This window comes from Lonchura striata, chromosome 2 (assembly GCF_050655825.1).
Source record: "Lonchura striata isolate lonStrDom1 chromosome 2, ASM5065582v1, whole genome shotgun sequence".
NCBI lineage: Eukaryota > Metazoa > Chordata > Aves > Passeriformes > Estrildidae > Lonchura > Lonchura striata.
In genome coordinates this window covers 47,237,750-47,256,722 of record NC_140704.1, presented here as the reverse complement: position 1 = coordinate 47,256,722, position 18,973 = coordinate 47,237,750, and the positions used below count along the sequence as shown (strand labels likewise).

At 41.1% G+C, this 18,973-nt stretch overlaps 1 protein-coding gene across 1 annotated transcript in view; it reads right to left on the bottom strand.

Annotated features, from left to right (window-relative positions):
• EEPD1 (endonuclease/exonuclease/phosphatase family domain containing 1) overlaps positions 1-18,973 on the bottom strand; it is a 64,202-nt gene that overhangs the window by 15,962 nt on the left and 29,267 nt on the right. The window contains exon 2 of the mRNA XM_021553314.3: positions 14,481-14,532. Within this exon, the coding sequence (XP_021408989.2) occupies positions 14,481-14,532 (52 nt within the window). The remainder of the gene's footprint in view (positions 1-14,480; positions 14,533-18,973) is intronic.

Here is an 18,973-nt window from a genome sequence, read left to right as displayed (position 1 = left end):
GACAAAAGTCTTATCTCTGGGTTGCAGCTGCCTAGAAGGTCCAGCCAGCATAAAGCATATGACAGGATTGAAAAAAATCCTACAGAAACCATCATTTTATTAAAAAGAGCATCTGCAGTCGACTAGTTTGAATAGTTTGTTTCCTTCAAATTGATTTTTTAAGGCCTTTATTTGACTTTGTGGAAACAAAAAAGATAACACAGTTTGTTCAGAAAAAAAACGCCCATTCTGGGTACGGCTGCAGCCAAGGAGAACTTGGCCTACAGCAGCTGATTTCAATCTCTACTCATTTTCCAAGGCTTACAGGCACACATATTTTGAAGCTGTGACAGAATACTTGCTGAGGTCATGTTTTTTTGCTGAAGTGAGAATGGCATTTTTCAAATCATGTTGTTCTGCCCACAAAACCCAACGTCAACCAACATTACGCTTCCCCTCATGCAGCAAAAATATACAGACAAGCTCCTCATTGGGGATGAAAAAATGCCTTTCCTCTTCTGCAAAGCTAAGTTAGAGCTATGCCAACCCCTTTGAGAGGCAATTCTTAAAGTGGCAAAGAAAAACCAAAAATAAAATCTCAGTCAATCAAAACAACTTCCTCTTCCCCACCCCACCCCCATCCCCCCACCAAAAAAAAAAAAACCCTCCTAAGGCAAAAAGCTCTAGCTTTTTTTCTAGAGCCTTTCGAGGTGCAAGTTTCCTGAAATTCAATCCACTTCTTCATTATAACATACATATACCAAGTTAAAGCTCATACCTATACACACACCCTGTGAGACCAACAGCACCAGGGCTTATTTACACAGATGCTCTGTGGTCTCTCAGCCACCTGGGTGCTGGTTTTTGTGGGAAAGGCAGTACTGCCAAGGAGCAGGAAAATGACAGCACTGAGCCCCAAGGCATACTCTAAACAAAGGGAAGCCTGTGCTTGTGAGAGGTCAACGTCCTTGTGCCAGGTCTGTTGGACCTGTCCTGTCCATTGGATTCAATGATCCTTAACTTCTCCAACCAAAAACTAGTCTGCAGTTCTATGATTGCCTCCATCTGGCATACAAGGCACCAATAAGAGCCGCTACATCAGGAACTGGGACAAGCTCTGTTGGAATTGCCAATAAACAACATGTCATTTTCCCAAGAGGAGGATCCAAAGATGCAATTGCTCTTTGTTCACCCTGATAAAGAGCTGGCACCTGACCCTCCCTGCCTGTCCAGAAGCAGAGACAGGTGCTTATGGCTTACTTAGGAAGAGACCAGAGGGCAGCTGGAAGAAGCTGGAGAAATGTACATTTGAGGAGTGACTGGAGAAGCGAAGGCAATGGGTCTTGGACTAATTTTGGAGCAGGGGAAAAAACATATGCTGGGCTGGCACATGCTGGAGGCCATAAGGCAGTTTTCCTAACACACCTATCTGCCTCCCCAGGGCACTCCAAGCACTGCAAGAACATCTAATTTGTGCATAAAGTTTGGTCTCTTCCAGTGCAGTGACCCTGCCCACTAGTAGAGCTGCCAGCAAGCACTCTGCAATTCTGCACACAAGCAGCTCCCACCACCTCTTCTTCAGGATGCCCTAGTTACTATGTCCTTTATTTTGTGCAGCAGGGTCTCCTTCCCAGATGATGACACCACTGCATGCTGAACATCTTGGCCTGCCGAGCATTACTGCTGTAATGCCATGTCTGGGGACCACCCTGAGCCAGCGACCTCCCTTGTGGTGAACATCTTTTGCTCAAAAAGAAGATGGGCTACTCCTCAACCCTGAGGAAATTAAATGTGACCCAGAAAAACAATGCCTTAGAGTTTAATAAATTACATATTTCTTATTAGCCAGTGATTACTCTTTGGAGGATGCCTTTATTTCAGATGTGGAGTCAGAGCAGAGGCTGTAAGAAGGGCATGGGGAGAAAGAGCAGTCAAGAGGAGATTGCAGGGTGAGCCTGTTGTTGTGGCATGGTACATCTAGGTGCAGTAATGATCACCAGGACTTCAGAAAGGCACTCAAAGTAATTAAATATCCATTGAGGTTAACTACCACAGAAGCTGTCAGGCTAAAAGGGCACTGCAGTTGAGGTAAACAACTACTTGTTTCATCAAAGAAAAGGTGATTTTGGTTCCTCTAATTGAGAAGAGAGATGAGAATGACAGAATAAATTTTCCTTTTCTAGATGTCACATATGCACAGTTACTTTTCTTTTAATAAGCACTAGAGGGCGCAGCTTTAATGAGTACCAGAAATGAGTAAGAAACGTCTATCAATTTCTTATCATCTCAGCTATGTGTAGGTGTCATATTAGCAAAGATTTGTTTTTGCATGGGGAAAGACACTTGCAGTTTGAGCTAAGGGCTGTTTTGTGCTACAGAGCATTTCCACTATGATGGACTTAGTGCATCCAGGAAGAGTAAACAGAAGAGCTCTAAGATAGACGTTGTAAACTGAGCAGTGATGCTTGAGGAGAAGGCCCACAACACTCTCCAAAAAAATCCCATCCTGAAATATGATCAAATTTATTTCTGATAGAAGATACAACAAATTTGACAGTGGCTTCATGAGACCATCTGGCAATGCTAATTTTTAATCCATACTTGATTTCCCTGCTCTATCCCAATGTACTGTATAAATTAAGAATTAAATGCACATTATCCTTACTTTATTCATCCAACTGTATGTTTATTTCTAATTGAAAAAGCAGACTTGAACACCCCTAATCCAAATCCAATCTACAACAGGACACAGCTACAGCTGGCTCACCCTAATGAAGCCTGACCCAGAAAGCCAGGAGCAGAAACACTGCAAATATTTCCAAGAACTTGAAACCAACACCTTTGGTTTTCAAGCAAAACTTTCCAATTTGGCTTTCAGAAGATGAGTGGTTTGTTAGATCAGGTTTGTGAGGTGGAAAAGCAGAGTTGGGGGCTGAAGAGATTTTTGGGTGCTGTATTTTATTGTATTGGCTATTGAGGTAGGGAAAGGTCAGAGGCTTCAGGACTGTTGCCCTGGTGTAGTCGCACGTGACAGCACAAGGCAAGTCAAGAAGAGATCAAAGACACAGCGAGGCCAGGATGCTCAGCACACTTGTGCAGCTGGGTAACATTGAATGTACTTCCCACAGGCTGGAGCAACTCAGGAAGGGGACACAGAGGAGCATCAGGTATTTCAGTGACACCTGGATTCTCCTATACCCAAATGTAACAGCAAGGAAGGAAGTGTTATTATGATTAAAGCCTGTAACTAACACTCCTCACTGGATCCAATTCCCACTGACAAGAATGTTGTCTCAGGCCTTCATTGCTTGTTTGCCTTTCTCTCAAGCATATCCCTTTCCTGTTTGCAACACGGTCAAAAAATACACACACATAAGAAAGAGATGCATTCCCTGCCGTGCGGGATGCACTCACCAGCTCTATTCCACATAAGTAGCACGTGGGAAAACTGGAGTGACCCTATTTTAAGCTATAACATTTTTCACATGCCCATTCAAATAGGCCCTTTCAGGAAGACTTCATTAAAGACTGCATAATCTTTACTGCTTGTGTTGATCATGTATTGATATTACACAAAGGTAGATAGGGGTCTGATAGGCAGGTAATTATGAGTGTTTTCAAAGAAGAACAACCCCCCCTTCAGGAAATCTGTTTCAGTCTTGGCCATATGAATAAATTTGTCATGGAAAAAGTTTTCTATTTCTCAATATTGTACAAAATTCTACAATGGCATTAGAGCTGAGGAAATAATTTTTAAAAACGTAAAAGTTTCAGAGAAAAATTCTAGGAAAAATAAAAAACATAAAAAAGGAATCAATCCACTGAAAAGGCAAAGGCCATAGATTCATGACTGGAAAACTTATCTGTCTCTTTGGCCATACCAGCATGTCCTATTTGTACTGGGTCATTGAGACCTGGGGCAATACCTTCCCATCCTTTCTGTACTGCTTTGTTCTTCCTAGAACTAAATCAAAACATCCAGATTCATGACCAAATAAATTCTTGCTACCCTCCACCTTCTTCAAGTTACCTAATTCACCCTTCAAAAAGCTCTATACACTCATTGCAAGAGGTGAAATCAAGGCAGAGCCCTTCAGCACAGCCACATAGTCACCCCTTGTCTTTCTTCAGAAATAAAACGAGATCTATAGGCACAGTCTCTGCATACCTTTGTGTGCTATAGACATACAAAGCTCATTTGTTGAGATAATGTGCAAATTGGGGTCCCAAAGCTTGGTCTATCTGAAGGCAGGCACCTACAGATTTTTCCTCAACTCAAGAAAGATTCATTTTTTTCCTGGAAAATGTGCTGCTTCTGCTTCTTAAAGAGCACACCAGTAATTCAGACATCCACAGAGGAAGGATTTCTTTCCTCTGAAGATCAGGTTCTCACTCAGCTCTGGAATGACAGCTCCAGGCACTATGTTATGGACACAGAACCAACACTCACCATACTGCAGCCTCACTCCCGTTAGCCTTGTGGTGACCTGAATTCCCAGCTTTGCTGCAAAAACCACTTTTAAGCTCTATACTTTTAAAAAAGGAAACCTTCAGGACTGAGCTTGGCAGAGGAGACAGGATAGGAAGGATCCTTTTTCAAGTCCAACTATACACAGGCTAGAAACTAAGTGGTCCAGTCCCTCTGCCTGCTTCAGAGGTGGGTAATTCCATGTCTGCAGAGAGGCACTGCTCAGCAAAGCGTCAGAGGAGACCATCATTTAAGGCACCCTGAGGTTAGGCAGCAGATAAATGATGCTTGGTAGGATTGGAAGGTTTTTCAAACTGAAGGCATTGTTTCCCATGTCAGGTATCTGAGCCCCTTCATGAGCTTGACTCTCTTTTGAACCAGCCCATGGATGTGGATCCAGCTGGACACACACCCCTCTCCTGCCTCTGCTGTGTTATTCACCCATTGTACTTTGGGAATGTGCCGGAAATAATGATGCTGATAAGCTTAACATTATCTCAGTTATCAAAAGTGTGTGATGGTTTGTTTATACATACAAACTTGTTGGAATCAGATCACTTTTTCTTCTTCCCAAGTCAGGCTCTACAGCATCCATTGGGGAGTGGTAGGAGCCTAAGTTTGCACTCCCAAATTACTTGCTTTCCCTTTTAAGTATTTACTTTGGAAAAACTTACGAGAAACAGCGAGTTTCTACACTGCCCTCCCAGATGAATTACCACAGCCACCCAAATACTTACTTTTCTGTACTAAGAGGAAATTACTCTTGTAATCTTTGGATATACGATTAAAAAAACATATTGCTGCCCATAAACCCAGTTCTTTGCTCACCTTTAAACACTGTGTTCCCAGGACAACAATGCAGATCATTCAATGGCCTGTTCTCCTACCTTCATCCTTAACAAAGGTGATTATTTATATAAACAGTGTCTTTTTATAGATCTTCAAAAGGAAGACAAGGAAAAACCTTTAGTGCAGAGCACCAAAACAACAGAAAGAGGCAATACAATAACTTCGCTAACACATTTCTAGTGCTGGGGGCACTAGTGAAGAATTATGGGATGTTCAGCTGCCTCTTGTCAAAGCTGAATATTCACTATCTTTCATCCAGTTTGCCATTTAATGGCAAGGTGTCTTCAGAGATGCTTGTGGAAATTTATGCTGCCCCTTCCCTTAGGAGGAAGGGCAGCATAGAGGACAGCCATATCTACCAGGCCTCCATGTAGAACATTTGTGGGTTCTTAATTTTTCATGTTTCCATTCACAAGCTGACCTTTCTCCTTGTACTTCATTGGATAAACTCATTTGGCAGATGTTTCATGACTACTTCTTTTCATACTCCCAAAGAGTTTTTCTTTATTTTAAACATAATTCATAAATTAAGGCTCAAGAGGTCATCAAGGATAGTCACAAAATTCTTTTTGAAGTCATTTCAAGACAGAGTTTTATACTTCATAAGTAGGCACTATAATCATTAACAGCTATAATGGCATGCCAAGGGGATTGACATGATATAAAAAGGAATAAAAAGAAGCCCTGGTGACTGTGAGAATATTTTTTTATCAGGCTGGTTATACCAAAGTTGAGTGTTTGAGTTCAAGTAGTTGCACTTTGTTGCTATCAAATAGTACCCAGCCCAACAGAGTAGCTGTGCTAAAATCACAGAGTCATTAAAATCATGACCATCCATACAGCAGTTGTCTGGAGACATAAAATATGTGTTCATTTGGACTGGATATCAGATACTAGGCAACCAGGAGTCAATGGCTTCCTGGGAACACATTTTTATGGCTTTGGTTTGTTTCTTGTTTGTGTAGGTTTTGGATGTTTGTTGGTTGCGGGGTTTTTGTGAGGTTTTGTTGGGCTTTTTTTGTTTGGAGGTTTTCTTCATTTTTTTCTTAGGGCGTGGGGGTTTGGTTTTTTATGCTTAATCCTGGGTCAATTATTTTCCCACAAAACCCAAGAATCAATTTTGGCAGTATGGTGTAAAATGACACCACTGTGAATACAACCTTACTCACCCAGGAACTACCAGGACCGCATGAGGTGACAATGAGTTTATCAGAACCTAGCCCTTAATATCGAAAGCAAATAGAAAACCATCCTATGAAACATGAGATACAAAAGTGATAAGGAAAAGTAGATTATTCACCAACTAAAAGCACCCCAAACAAACTGAGTGGTGCTGACTGGTGAGCTCTTATTGATTTGCCCTCATCTGAATCTCCTCATCTGCATACCACCTTCAGCCAGAGGAGAAGAGGAAAGGGGGAAAATGTACTAACGCAAAAGTAAAACAAATAAAACTGAAAGGGAACAGGAAAAATCACAATATTTTAATGTTGTTAATCAAAGAAAACTGCTTAAGCATGTAAGCTTAGGTCTTCATCTCATGATAAAACTTCACTAATATCTAGACGTAACAGTAAGTTGGGTGTTTTGTGGCTTCATTTCTTTCCTACTGTTAGTACTACTGTTCTCCCCAACTGATTTACATCTCTGCTTAGAGCAAGCATTCTTTCCCATGGCAAGAACACAAAAACAAGGAAGAAAGAAACATCTAATATGACTCACAACCATTGCCAGCCTCAAATATTTATTCTTCCTTCAGGCATTGATTACACACCACCCTTCAGAACACTGTGCCATCTTCTGTAAAGTTATGTTAATCTGCCTCACCTCCTAATTCCTTTTTATATTTTTACTGCTTTATTATCTGGAGGATCTCTTGCAGGCTGCTAGCACTAGGCCACCTTATCTTACCTGTAAAAAAATAAAAGAAAAAAATCTCATACTACTTTCTTTTTTGTTTTTACAGCTCTAGCCCTTAATTCAAAGAGCCAAATTTGACACTGATTCCTCTCTGAGAGAGCTCATTCTTTATTTACAAGTTTCCATGAGTAATAATACATGGTTTTCTCTCTGTCCTTATTAGCATGCCCTCCACGGAGTCTACAGGACTGTCCTTCAACCCTCACCAAAGTTCTGCTCCAACAGATCCAATAGATTCTGGCTTCCCATAGAGAGCATATACATTACTATCAAAAATTATTTGAGATGACATTAAAATCCCCTTGCTGCTATGTCAATATTTTAAATGAAGAAAAAAAGCAACTAAACCAAAGGAAAAAAAAAAAAGCAACTAAACTAAAAACCACTCTTCCTTAAGTTGCTGACTATTCAAAACTGTTCCCGTTCTTTGAACTTGCTTTGTCTTCTACCATCTTCTAGAAGAAATCAAGGAAAAAGGACTGAGTAAGTCCCCTCTTACTTCTACTATTCACAACCAAATCTTAACACTTGCCAGCACTTATAAACACATACTTTCTGTTTCTCTATGCTCTGGAAGTGTAGAGAATGACTTCATTATTGGGTGAGTTTAGTTTAAATTCAGGGATAAGACCAGATGATTTACAAAAAATGCCAAGCTATTGGAACAAGCAATCTCCAAATCACCACTGCTCAGAGAGGCAGAAGAGCAGTGCTCTAGGGAAGAAGAGGGCACCTAATAAGGGACAGCATTTTAATATAATTTGTGTTCTCTGTAGCTCCCTGTGCTGTGTATAGCATGGCTTCTAGTGTTTTGTTTATTGAAGTCCACTCATCATCAGAAAAGAGATGGGCAATGCAACTCCAGAGGAAAAAAATCCAGCCAAGATGAAAGACACCAGAAATCCTAGTAGATGAAAGCCTGTGCTTCCAATGCTGCTGACCACGTGATGATAGTTTGCAGGTGAAGGGCCTGGAAAGACAAAGTAGTCACAGATCCTCCTACAGAGAGCTACTGAAATCAAGGACATGGCCAGAACTGTATGGTCCACCAATACATGTATTTAAACGTCCAGCCATCTAGATCCGTCCTAGAGGACAGAAGGGAGGAAAATATGAAAGGCCAGTAGCAAGCACAGTATAGCTGCAGTGTTCCTAAGACAATTTAGTAGATATGATAAAGCCAAAAAGGGCACCCATTTAGTAAAAAATGCTACAACATTTGCAGCTCCACTCAGCCAAAAATTATTGCTTTCCAATTACAGCTATTCTTTCCTTCACTCTAAGATTTCATGACCCCATGGGGTGAAGTCTGAAAAAAATTAATACTTTGTATTCCTGAGTATTACCTGCACTCAGGTAAACAAGCAAGACAACGGAGAGAGGGGGAAATACAGAGAGGGTGTGGGAAAGCAAAAGAGCAAAATAATAGGATATAAGGTGAGAGAAAAAATAAAAGCAAAATCAGTGGGATGATTTGGAATAATCTCCTTTTACTCTAAGTGATCAGTCATTGACTCCATGATGGCTTTTGAAGGAACATCAGCTGATGAACTCTGCAGAAGCTCATCCCACAGCTTACCAGCTATCCTCTCTAGAAATGGGGAGCAGAAAAATGAGGCAGTGACAGGGCTGGAAGAAACTGATCAAATGTCCTGACTGAGTCACTGGCCAAGCTGGCATCTCCTTTTTCTGATCTCTGAAAGCAAGACTGCTATTTCCTTATCTGACTCTAGAGGACATCCCAATGTACTTACTTTTCAAAGGGGTCAACTGCTTCCTGGAAAGGATAGGTCTAAGAAGAGGCATTAAATATAACTCCTTTACAGCAACTAATTCATTCATTGCAAATCACCTTATGATCTTTTTTAACCAACAGCCCAAAGAAAGATTGCAAGATAGGGCTCACACCGTACAGAAAGATTATGGCAATTAAAAATATGCACACAAAGACTCAGTTCCAGACTAACTTCATTTCTGGGTTACATTAAAAAAAAATCACATCAAATGCACACACAAACACATTTATATCCATGCAAGCAAGATGCGATGTGCCTATGCTTACCCCTGAAAATGAAAAACAGCACCTCTCTTTCAAAACTGAAAAGCTCCTAGGGATAACCTTTCACAAATAAACAACCTGCTCTGCTCAGAGAGGGATTTTATAAAGAACACAGATTACAATGGGCTAAATCATGATTAAACACTGATCTGGCTCAATCTACTCAAAAGCAGACAAAAGATAAATATAAACCTCCAGCAGATGCATTTCACACTGGAAATTCTGGAACCTCAATTGACGTCATACTTTTTATGTTCTGATAATATCTGGAGGAAACAGTACACTGGATCAAGAAAACAAAAGCAAATTTTTAGTTAAAATTCTCCATGTGCTGTGTAAAAGGAAGGCGGCTGCAGCATGGAACACACAGGGCAGCTCAGCATTTTACAAACCTTTTTTTGACTGCAGCTGAAATTGCACCAGCAGAGCAATGCTACTAAAAATAAACAAGCACCCCTTTTTTGCCTCATCTCCTATATCTTACCCAGTAAAATTGTGCAACAGTAGTCACTGAATTTCCTCTCACACAAAAGCCAATTCTGATCAATGGCAGACATGTTAAATTTCTTCTAGTAAAATAATGCCACTTCCTCAATATCACCCTAGTTGTGTTTCACTGATTCCTCATACCCAGTATAAAAATTTTGTGTGATGCAAAGGGGCTGAACTTCCCAGACACAGATATCTGGTCTTTTCTATGGGTGAGGAAATCCAGGAAACTGATTCCACATCATGGAAGACAACTCCAGCCAATACTATTGCTGAAGGAGGTGGGAAAAGCCAAAAAATGAGCACAGATTGTAGAGGTTGTTTGTTTACAGAGATAAGTTTTCAATTTAATGCAACCAGGTAAATATGAAGAAAGAGAAATAGCTCTTTAGATGGGGTGGGGGGAATCTACCTGGAGAAGAAGGCTGATTGGAGTTTTGTTATTCTATCATCTCCAACAGAAATTCCCAATGGATGACCAAGTAAGGTTAGACCAGCAGACAGAAGAGAGCCCTTCCTGTATTGAGAAAGTGCATGGCTGCCTGTCCTCATGTCCAGAGAATGTGTCCTGTGCTTCAGAGGCACCAGGTGAAAGACTTTCAATCTCTCTTGATTTGTGACCTCCAAAACTTCTCACTAGAAGTGAAGGTGAAAATCCCCACACAGACAGTGCAAGCCTACTGATAATTGTTTTGTTCTTTCACTTTCTCACCTCTTGGACATAGCTCACATAAATTTGCCAACATTGCTATAGGCAGACCTTAATAGTGAAACTTGTGTTACTTACACTGATTTTCAAGCTGCAAGTTATTGTCAATGTCAAAAAGATCATCCCTAAACAAAATCAAAATTCTCACCCCATTTCCTATTGTCTTTCAGCCCACCTAGTGTGTCTCATAGCAGTCTAAGCAGATCTCTTCCAACTCCAGGCAGAACAATAATCACTTTGCAAGTGAATTCAACACTTCACAAACTGCAGATCAGAATCATATGATTTGTGTTTCTTAGATGAGAAGCCAACAAACTTCTCTGTGGAGTCAAGTGGACAGTCCTTTGTCATTTTGAGTAATAGCAAACACATTTACATTTTAATACACAAATAGGAAAATAATGAGTTACTGTTACTTGTTCACAAAGCAGGCTTACCTTTTAAAAAGCTGTCAAGGGATTATTGAATTGCATAAATTATTTAATTTTTCTCTATAACCCACCTCTGAAGCAGGAATGAGCTCAAGAGCCCCTGTAAACACTTAAAAGATGGAGGAGGAAATGCTTAGAATGCAAAGAATATTTTTATTTTTCTTGTAAGACAGATTACTCTTTCTGTATAACTTGCTGGCATCAAGCACCAATGAGAACAATTGCTTTGGTGTGCATTTTTGCCTATGGAAAAGGGCTACAAATTTAAATGCTAAAACAGTTACCAATGAGAAATGTCACCTGGCTAGGCAGTTCAACCTAATTAGTTAAACAGATTTATTTTTAAACCATAGAAACAACATGTTCCTTGGGAGAATTATTTTTCCCCTTCCCCAAATAAATACAATTAACATTTGGCAAGTAGAATAATTCTTCTGCAATTAAGGACTTGCCAAAATTAGATAAAGTAACGTACTCAAAACCACACTGGGGCAAGAGTGTCGCTGAGAGCATCTCCCAGAGCTGTGCTTCTGGAAGAGGAAGAAATGTTCCATACAGGACTTGTCACCAACAAGCCTGCATGCCTGTGATACTTCTTCCTAAAGCCTGAGCAGCCTTGAACCCTTGTGGGGATGAGGCTGGCATGCTGGAAGCCCTCCCATGGCATCTCACCATCTGTGTTCTTCCCTGCCCTCGGCAAATGCCAGCAGCACTTGTGAAGGGAAGGCACGTAAGTAACGCAGACCCACAGCAGCAGGGCAAGCTCAGCAAGGAGGCAGGGGGAAGAAAACACATCAATTTGAAGGCTCAAGGTAGGAAAAAATACAGGTAAGCATGGGTTTGGTTTTAAGTTGCCTGCAAGTCCACTCACATGGAGCCTGTGCTGGAATGGATCTGATGGGCTATGGCCAAAACAAACACAAACCAACCTCTGACCCAGAATTTTCTCTAGGTAAAGGCTCTTTTTATTCTTACGTGACCTGGTTCACTGAAATAAATTATTATTTTCCCATTCCTCCTAACAACAGTAAGCATGGTGCTGGGGCTCAGCTCGACAAGCAGCACCCTGTCTGTGGTGCTTACAGGAGCCTGTGGCACCCCAGAAAAACAAACCAGCTCATGAGCAGCATCCAAGGGTCAGTTGAGCTTGTCCTAATCCAGGACAGGCTGTAATTAAACCTTGCCAATCATCCCTCTTGTTTTGGCAACGCTAGGCATAGAAGCTACCAGTGGGGTAGATCTTCGGCTTAAAGGGCCATTTTGGCCCAATTTGTCATAACGTTGGGGTTTAGGAAATAAAACAAATGGCGTCTTTGCATGACACAAAGCTTCTCACAGTGTATTAGTTTATATTCAAGAGCCAAGGTGGGAGAAACCTTTAAAGACACTTAAATACCTAAGACAGAATGACAGAAAAACCTTTTCCAGCAAGCCAGACCTCAACAGCTCAAACAAGTTCTCCCAGCTTGCTCCAACTGTGAGATGAGGCACATGAAGCTCCACTGGCTTCACGTACCTCACCTCACAGTCTGCCCGTGTTATTCATGGCCAGAATAATGTTATGGCACTGCCTTGAGGCCCTGGTTCTCAAGAGACTAGCTGCACATGCAGTTAACTTCAATAAGATTTGATTTCATAGAGCTAATCTGCAGCCCCTAAGTCTGTTCAGCAGGGAGCTTCTGCTCACTCCAGGCAAGTGTCAAACATATATAAGAACACTTTCAAAGCTGGGCAGCAAATTTTAGAAACAAGAAAGTTCCCAAGTTCAAAACCATCTATGACAGACTGGAAAGTCTGTATCTACTTTAAAGGTAACTTCCCTTGGAAAACCAGAAAAACACATCTTAGAATAAATATGAAAATATTATCATTTAATAATATTCTTTATTCCTGCAGTATAATGCTGATAAATAATGACTTAAGAATACAAAACTCAGCACAGTGTTCAAAACCTGACTCTGCAAGCACGCTGGACAAGGGATTTTGTTCTATTCTGTGGGCTTCTTTCCTCTCTTGCACTTAAAAAATAAAGACAGCAAATTTCTTTGAACTTACATAATTCAAGCATGTTATTTTCCATAGGGCTAAACTGGCCTTTTAAATTCTTTAAGCTTGGCATTGTATGAAAGCAGATATCAAATATTCAGAGAGCTCAATTTAGAAAGATCATTTTTCTGAGGCTGAGCCTTTCTGAAGAGCTTCCTGCAGTGCTCCAGACAATGCCGCAAACTGCCACTCCCATCATGCTGAGGTCACTTAACCTTGCCAGGCCATGTTTTTGGAGGCCTTGGGCCAAAGGGAGGTATGGGTCTGTGTGAAAGGTGGGAAGGGTACAGAGTGTGAGGGGCCAGAGAATCCAACTGCTGCGAACAATGACAATTTGCTAAGATCAACCTGTTTTGCACAATGAGTGGTTGAGAACCATGTCTTGTTCACGCGTGAAAAACAACAATGCACAGTCCTGTGTCACTGCCTTTTATCAAAATCTACCTCTTCAAGTTAAAATCAGAGTTCATGAACACCAGTGAAGAGATGCCCCATGTGAATTAATTGGCTGTATGAAGAATCTTGGTCATCTCCAGTCAGTGGCAAAGCACAAGGCTGAAGCACCCACTGCTGCTGTATCTTGTTTTACTCATTATTTCTAGAGTACCCGGTAGATGCAGCCTGAACACAGCACTGCAGGACCTCTTCCTTCACACAGACAAGGATGTGTTCAAGGCAGGAGAAGGGTTGCTCCTTCCTCCCTGAGCCTTGCCACACCACTCGTAGATACAGAGGGGATGCTTGGATCAGGACCAGCTCAATGCCTGCTTTAAGACAGCAGTTTTTCCAACAGGGCTCAGAATCCACTTGTTTTCTTTGCATCCTAAAAGGTCTCTCATCCTGCCTCACAGCTGGCTCCTTGGTCTTGCAGGTGAAAGACTTAGTGTAGAAAGTGGAGGGAAGCCACTGGTGGCAGAATGGGCACTGGTAGTCCAGTCTCACATGCCAGGCCAGAAGAATCATAAAGCAGAAAGAAATTTGGTCCTTCACCCAGAAGGCCAGAAAGAAATTTGGTCCTTCACCCAGAAGCAGGCCATCATAGAACAGTCTGGGTTGGAAGAGACTTTAAAAGATCATCTGGTTCCAACATCTCTGTCATGGGCAGGGACACTTCACCAGACCAGGTGCTCAGAGTCCCATCCAGCCTGGCCTTGAACACTTCTCAGGATGAGCCATCCACCGGCCTGAGGGACCTGTTCATGTGCCTTCTCACCCTGACAGTAAAGAGTTTCTTCCATTTATCTGACCTGAGCCTGCTGTGTTTGCAATACCCTTGGATGAAGGGCAACACTGGATTTATTAGTTACTGCTCATTATTAAACATGGCTTACCCCAAACTCGCTGTAAAATCAGAAAACACCAAAAGCACATGGTCAGCTTAGACAAAACATGAACCCTCTGCCTTCATGCACTATGTAGCTAGGAAGATGTCCTGTTTTATGCAGCATGAAGTTAGGAAGCACAACTAACACAGAGGGTTTTAAGAGCTTAAATCTGTTACAATAATTGCATTAGATGTATTTTTAATACCTTTTCCAATGCTTCTCTGTCAGCCAGCTCCTGCACAGCCAAAAGCTTGATACTGTAAGAAAAAACAGAGCGAAGAGAATTAATCACTCTACTGCAGGAATTACAGAAATCGTAGAAACAACAGAACTGAAGCCCTGTTTTTATCTTCTCTCTTGACAAAAGAAGTACAAGAAAAGCTCATGATGGAACAAAATAAAGCAAAAGAGACAATGTCACTTTGTTTGCCTTGAGTTAGCTACCACAAGCAGATTTTTTTTTGGTTTCCAAATTACAAGTGTATCTGAATTCACCTTACAGAGAAAATGCATCAATCGTTACTTGTGTAATATTCCAAATTAACACCAAAGGATCTTATGAATGACAAGCACAGAAAAATATTCTAGACATTTCTATCAGTTGTAGTCAGCTTTGTTCCTCTGTGTCAACAGGTTCCTACAAGTCCCAGAAAGCCATTCTAGGGATTCACAATATTATATATGAGGTGCAGTAAGTAAAACAACCCAGCTTAAGAAATTTGAAGGAGAGATGAGGGAAATGTGCACCACCATTTAAAATTAGGATAGAAAGGTAATAATTATTATTCTTGTAATGCTCTTTGCTAATCAATCCCAAATTTCTTCACCTACTGAATCTTTTCTAAATTTACCTCTAGAGGCTAAATCCTGCACACTCTATTTCATTCACTTCAACGAGCTTATGAGATTCACTCAAACAGGATTCTACACCTGTATTGCAACTTCACAGGCTCACTTCCCTTACCCAGCCTTAAACCCAGCCACTTAATATATTATCCTTGGACTCCAGAGGATAATTTCCTTTACCCAGAGATACAAAAACATTTGCATACCAATAGAAGAATCAAATGATGCATATAAATATTGTTTAAATTACTCTCACCACCCTGCACAGAGACACAGTAAAAAGCCAGTATAGTTAAAAGCTCATATTCAAGAAGGCGTGAATAGTCAACATAGAAGCCTACCAAAGGATATAATACAAAAAAGTTTTATTAGCCTTTCAGAACCTCAGAGCAATACTGCATAATTCTTGAGCATCCACTGGCACCTTGTATGCTAATTATGTACATCCATCCTGCAACAGCAGCTGGCAAAGCATAGTTCTGTCCTGTCTTTCTATGGCTTTCCACTGCAGGTATTCACAGCCTAATCCCTAGACTCCAATGTGCTTTCACTTTAATGGACTTCTAGCTTTAAGTGTCTTCAAGGTATCATAAAAAGCCTATACCCAGTGAATTATAAAATAGCTACACACAATGCATTTCCAGTCTGTAGAGACTATTACTACTAAGACAAAGAGGGTGGAGATGGTTCAGAAAACAACGGGATAATCAGAAAAATGAAAAAGATATTCCATTAAAGCCCAACCACTCTGGTAGCAGGGGACATGTGATTTGGTGTTACTCTTTGGTGAACACACTAGGCTGCACACACACACCTTCAGCTGCACTGGAAGGCAGTTAGGGAAAGTACAAAACCAATACAAGGTATTTTTAAACATAATTTTCCTTGCAACTCAGCCAGCATGCAAAATAAAGATGGGGTGGGCAGCAAGCAAAGAAGGCAGTTACATTTAAAATACACTGCAGCGCTGTGTCCAACTCAGAAGCAGCCTTAGCTGATGCACTTTGGAGAACAAAGTCCAATAACCCAGGCAGGAACAATGCAGCCACAGTCAAGACCTGTCTCTGAATGCAGGAGTCACCTCTTTATTTTGGATGACTCACCTCTGTTGTGGTGCACTTGAGAAAGCCCCAGACGGGTGAGAGGGAGGTAGGCTAACACACACGTGGATGTATTCAGGCTGCTCACAGCCCCCTGGGCTGCTGCAAAGGTGGCTTCAAGCCTATGCACACATGGGTTGGGGGTATGCAAATTGCTGTTGTATTTTTCTTTTTGAGGCTAGACTTTTTAATTACTTAATCAAATCCATCAACACTGTGGATACTTCTACCAACTGACTGATTTACTTCTAAAACGTTATACATGAGTTATCTGACACACAATAGTGACAGAAGAAAGACTTTTACTGCCCTAAAAGCAAGTACCACTTTCATTAAAAATCATCATCTCGCTGTAAAAACCTACCTTCCTTCCCATTTACACCTGTAAAGCCCCACAAGAACTTTTTCAACTGGTATGCATTTATTTTGAAAAAAATATCCAGTCACACAGAAGCAATTAACTAAACAGGAAGCAGGAATCTTTTTACTGTATTTCACTATATTATGGAGATGCTGTACACTTGTTCAGAGGTGAATAAACCATACAAAGGTTTACATCTTACAGAGATACTGCATATGCAGGGTCCAAATCAAATCTCAATTCAGAGTTGCTGCATGACTTGCAGGAACACTGGTTTGATTCCTGGAGAGAAAAAGACTTCTTCTGCTGTTACAAATTAACAGATCAGTATTTGCCCATTACTCTTTTCTCCTCAGATGACACCTGAAAATACCTCAGATATTTTTTCTTGGTCAAAAGGAATCTACAAACACAAAAGTATCAGCCTTTATACAACCAGCTGCAAGATCCTTCTTTCCTTAAAGCACCATCACAGATGCTGTCTCTGTCCATTGGATTATAGCCCACTACCTGGAAAATTGCTCTTGATAACCAGTTATTTACTGCTATTTCTTCCAGCAATTCCAAGCAACATTAGTATGTGCTACCTTGATGCAATGTCAGCTTGGAAATGCAGCTTCTTTCAAGGCTGCTGCTTTGGGCATTTGATGCTTCAAAAAGAAATCAGACTGCTTATTTAGGCACCACATCAGCAATCTTACAAACACTGAGAGCAGCTTATAACTTCTTTTGCTGTTTGTAGATTTTTGTTCACCAATGACTTCAAAATAGATGGTAATACAGTCACTAACTGGGGGCAGAGAGGGGGAGGAAGTCTCCAATTAAAAAAATGCCAAATGAAATGCAAAAAAGTTACCAAAAGCCAATGCTGAAGCCCAAGCTCTTGCAGACTACAATACAACACTTAAGTACTACTCTGTTTATATATATCCTTGGCATTATTTCTTTCATCCTCACCCGTGTTGTACAAACACTAACTCATGAATAAAGTTGTAGAAAAGTTGTATTGTCCAAAGAAACCTTAGGGCTTCTGGAGAGTCTGCTCTAACTTACCAGCATTAAAATATACTGGTTAAGAAAGCTGTAATATGAGTAACTATACTGAAAATGCCTCTGCTTTAATCTGAAACTCTATTATAAATACTCACTGACAGAATTACTTACATGATCTATTTAAACAAAGCTATTGAAATTAATATCCTGGCACCCCAGGCACACTCAAAATACTTGAAAACATGCAGTGATCAGGATGAAGGACTCTCCTCCAGCACTGAAAATATGCAAACATGATGTGCTGTCAAGGAAACACGACTCCCTCTTTTTTTGGCCATGGGTGACGCACGGCATTCTCCTCTAAGGGAATTCCTTTTGGTTTCCAGAAGATTAGTCACAGTGCTGAGCAAATGCCTATAGCTGCAGCACATTTCTACACCTCAGGGTATCATTGCAATCCTTTCCTCAAAGTCTTCCTACTCAAAAACAAGTAGCATTGGGTTTCTCTTTTTAATTCCATATACCCAGGAGAAATTTAAGTCTTCCTGGCAGTCTTTTGCAACACTGCAAACTTGCAGATAGGTCCCCCACCTGGTGATGAATTCCTGTTCACCCTGAGCCATCGTGACCACATTTAATTTGCACGGAGCTTCACTTCCCAGCTTAAATTCACATTGCCCACAAAATCCCATCTGCTTTTGCAGTGGGGAATGTTGAGGCTTTCCCAAGAACCGCTAAGGGTCATCTGCCTGCAAACCAGTGAACCTATGGCTCTGCAGCAAGGCAGATGGGATAGGCAGATCGCAGATCCATCCATGCAAAATGCACCTCAGGTCTTCACCTGAGGAAGGGAAGCTGCTTACTCCAAAATCAGCTTGAAGGGTGCTTTAGGGGTAGAAAGGTTTTTAGAATTACAGTCAGTTTCTGGACCACCCCTGCACAGAACTAGAACTGCAGCTATTACAGACACAGGTCACCTGGCTGCCACTATCAAGAGAGAGGGTCCCCAGAGCAGAGCATCAGTGAGCACAGTGACCTATTTCTGCTGAGCTGAGCACAGCATAGGGCTGAGGCATCCATTCAGTGCAGAACCTGGTAATTTTTAGGAAAGGGGAAAGAGGAGAAAGTGAGGAAAATGTGAAGAATTACATTCAGCAATCAGAGACTCAGTGAAGTGTTTAAGCAAACACTTGGCCTCACAACACTGTCCTACAAAAGCTTAATTACATGCCTTTTCTCGAGGCCTGAGATTTTCCAAAACCCTCATGCTTTCTATCAGCCAGTGCATAAGCCTAAAGTTAACAACATTGAGATATGCCATTTGACTTCTCTTGCTTTTCTGTCACCTTCTTCAGCATACAGCTACACCAAATCTTGCTTCAGCTAGACTCACAGACA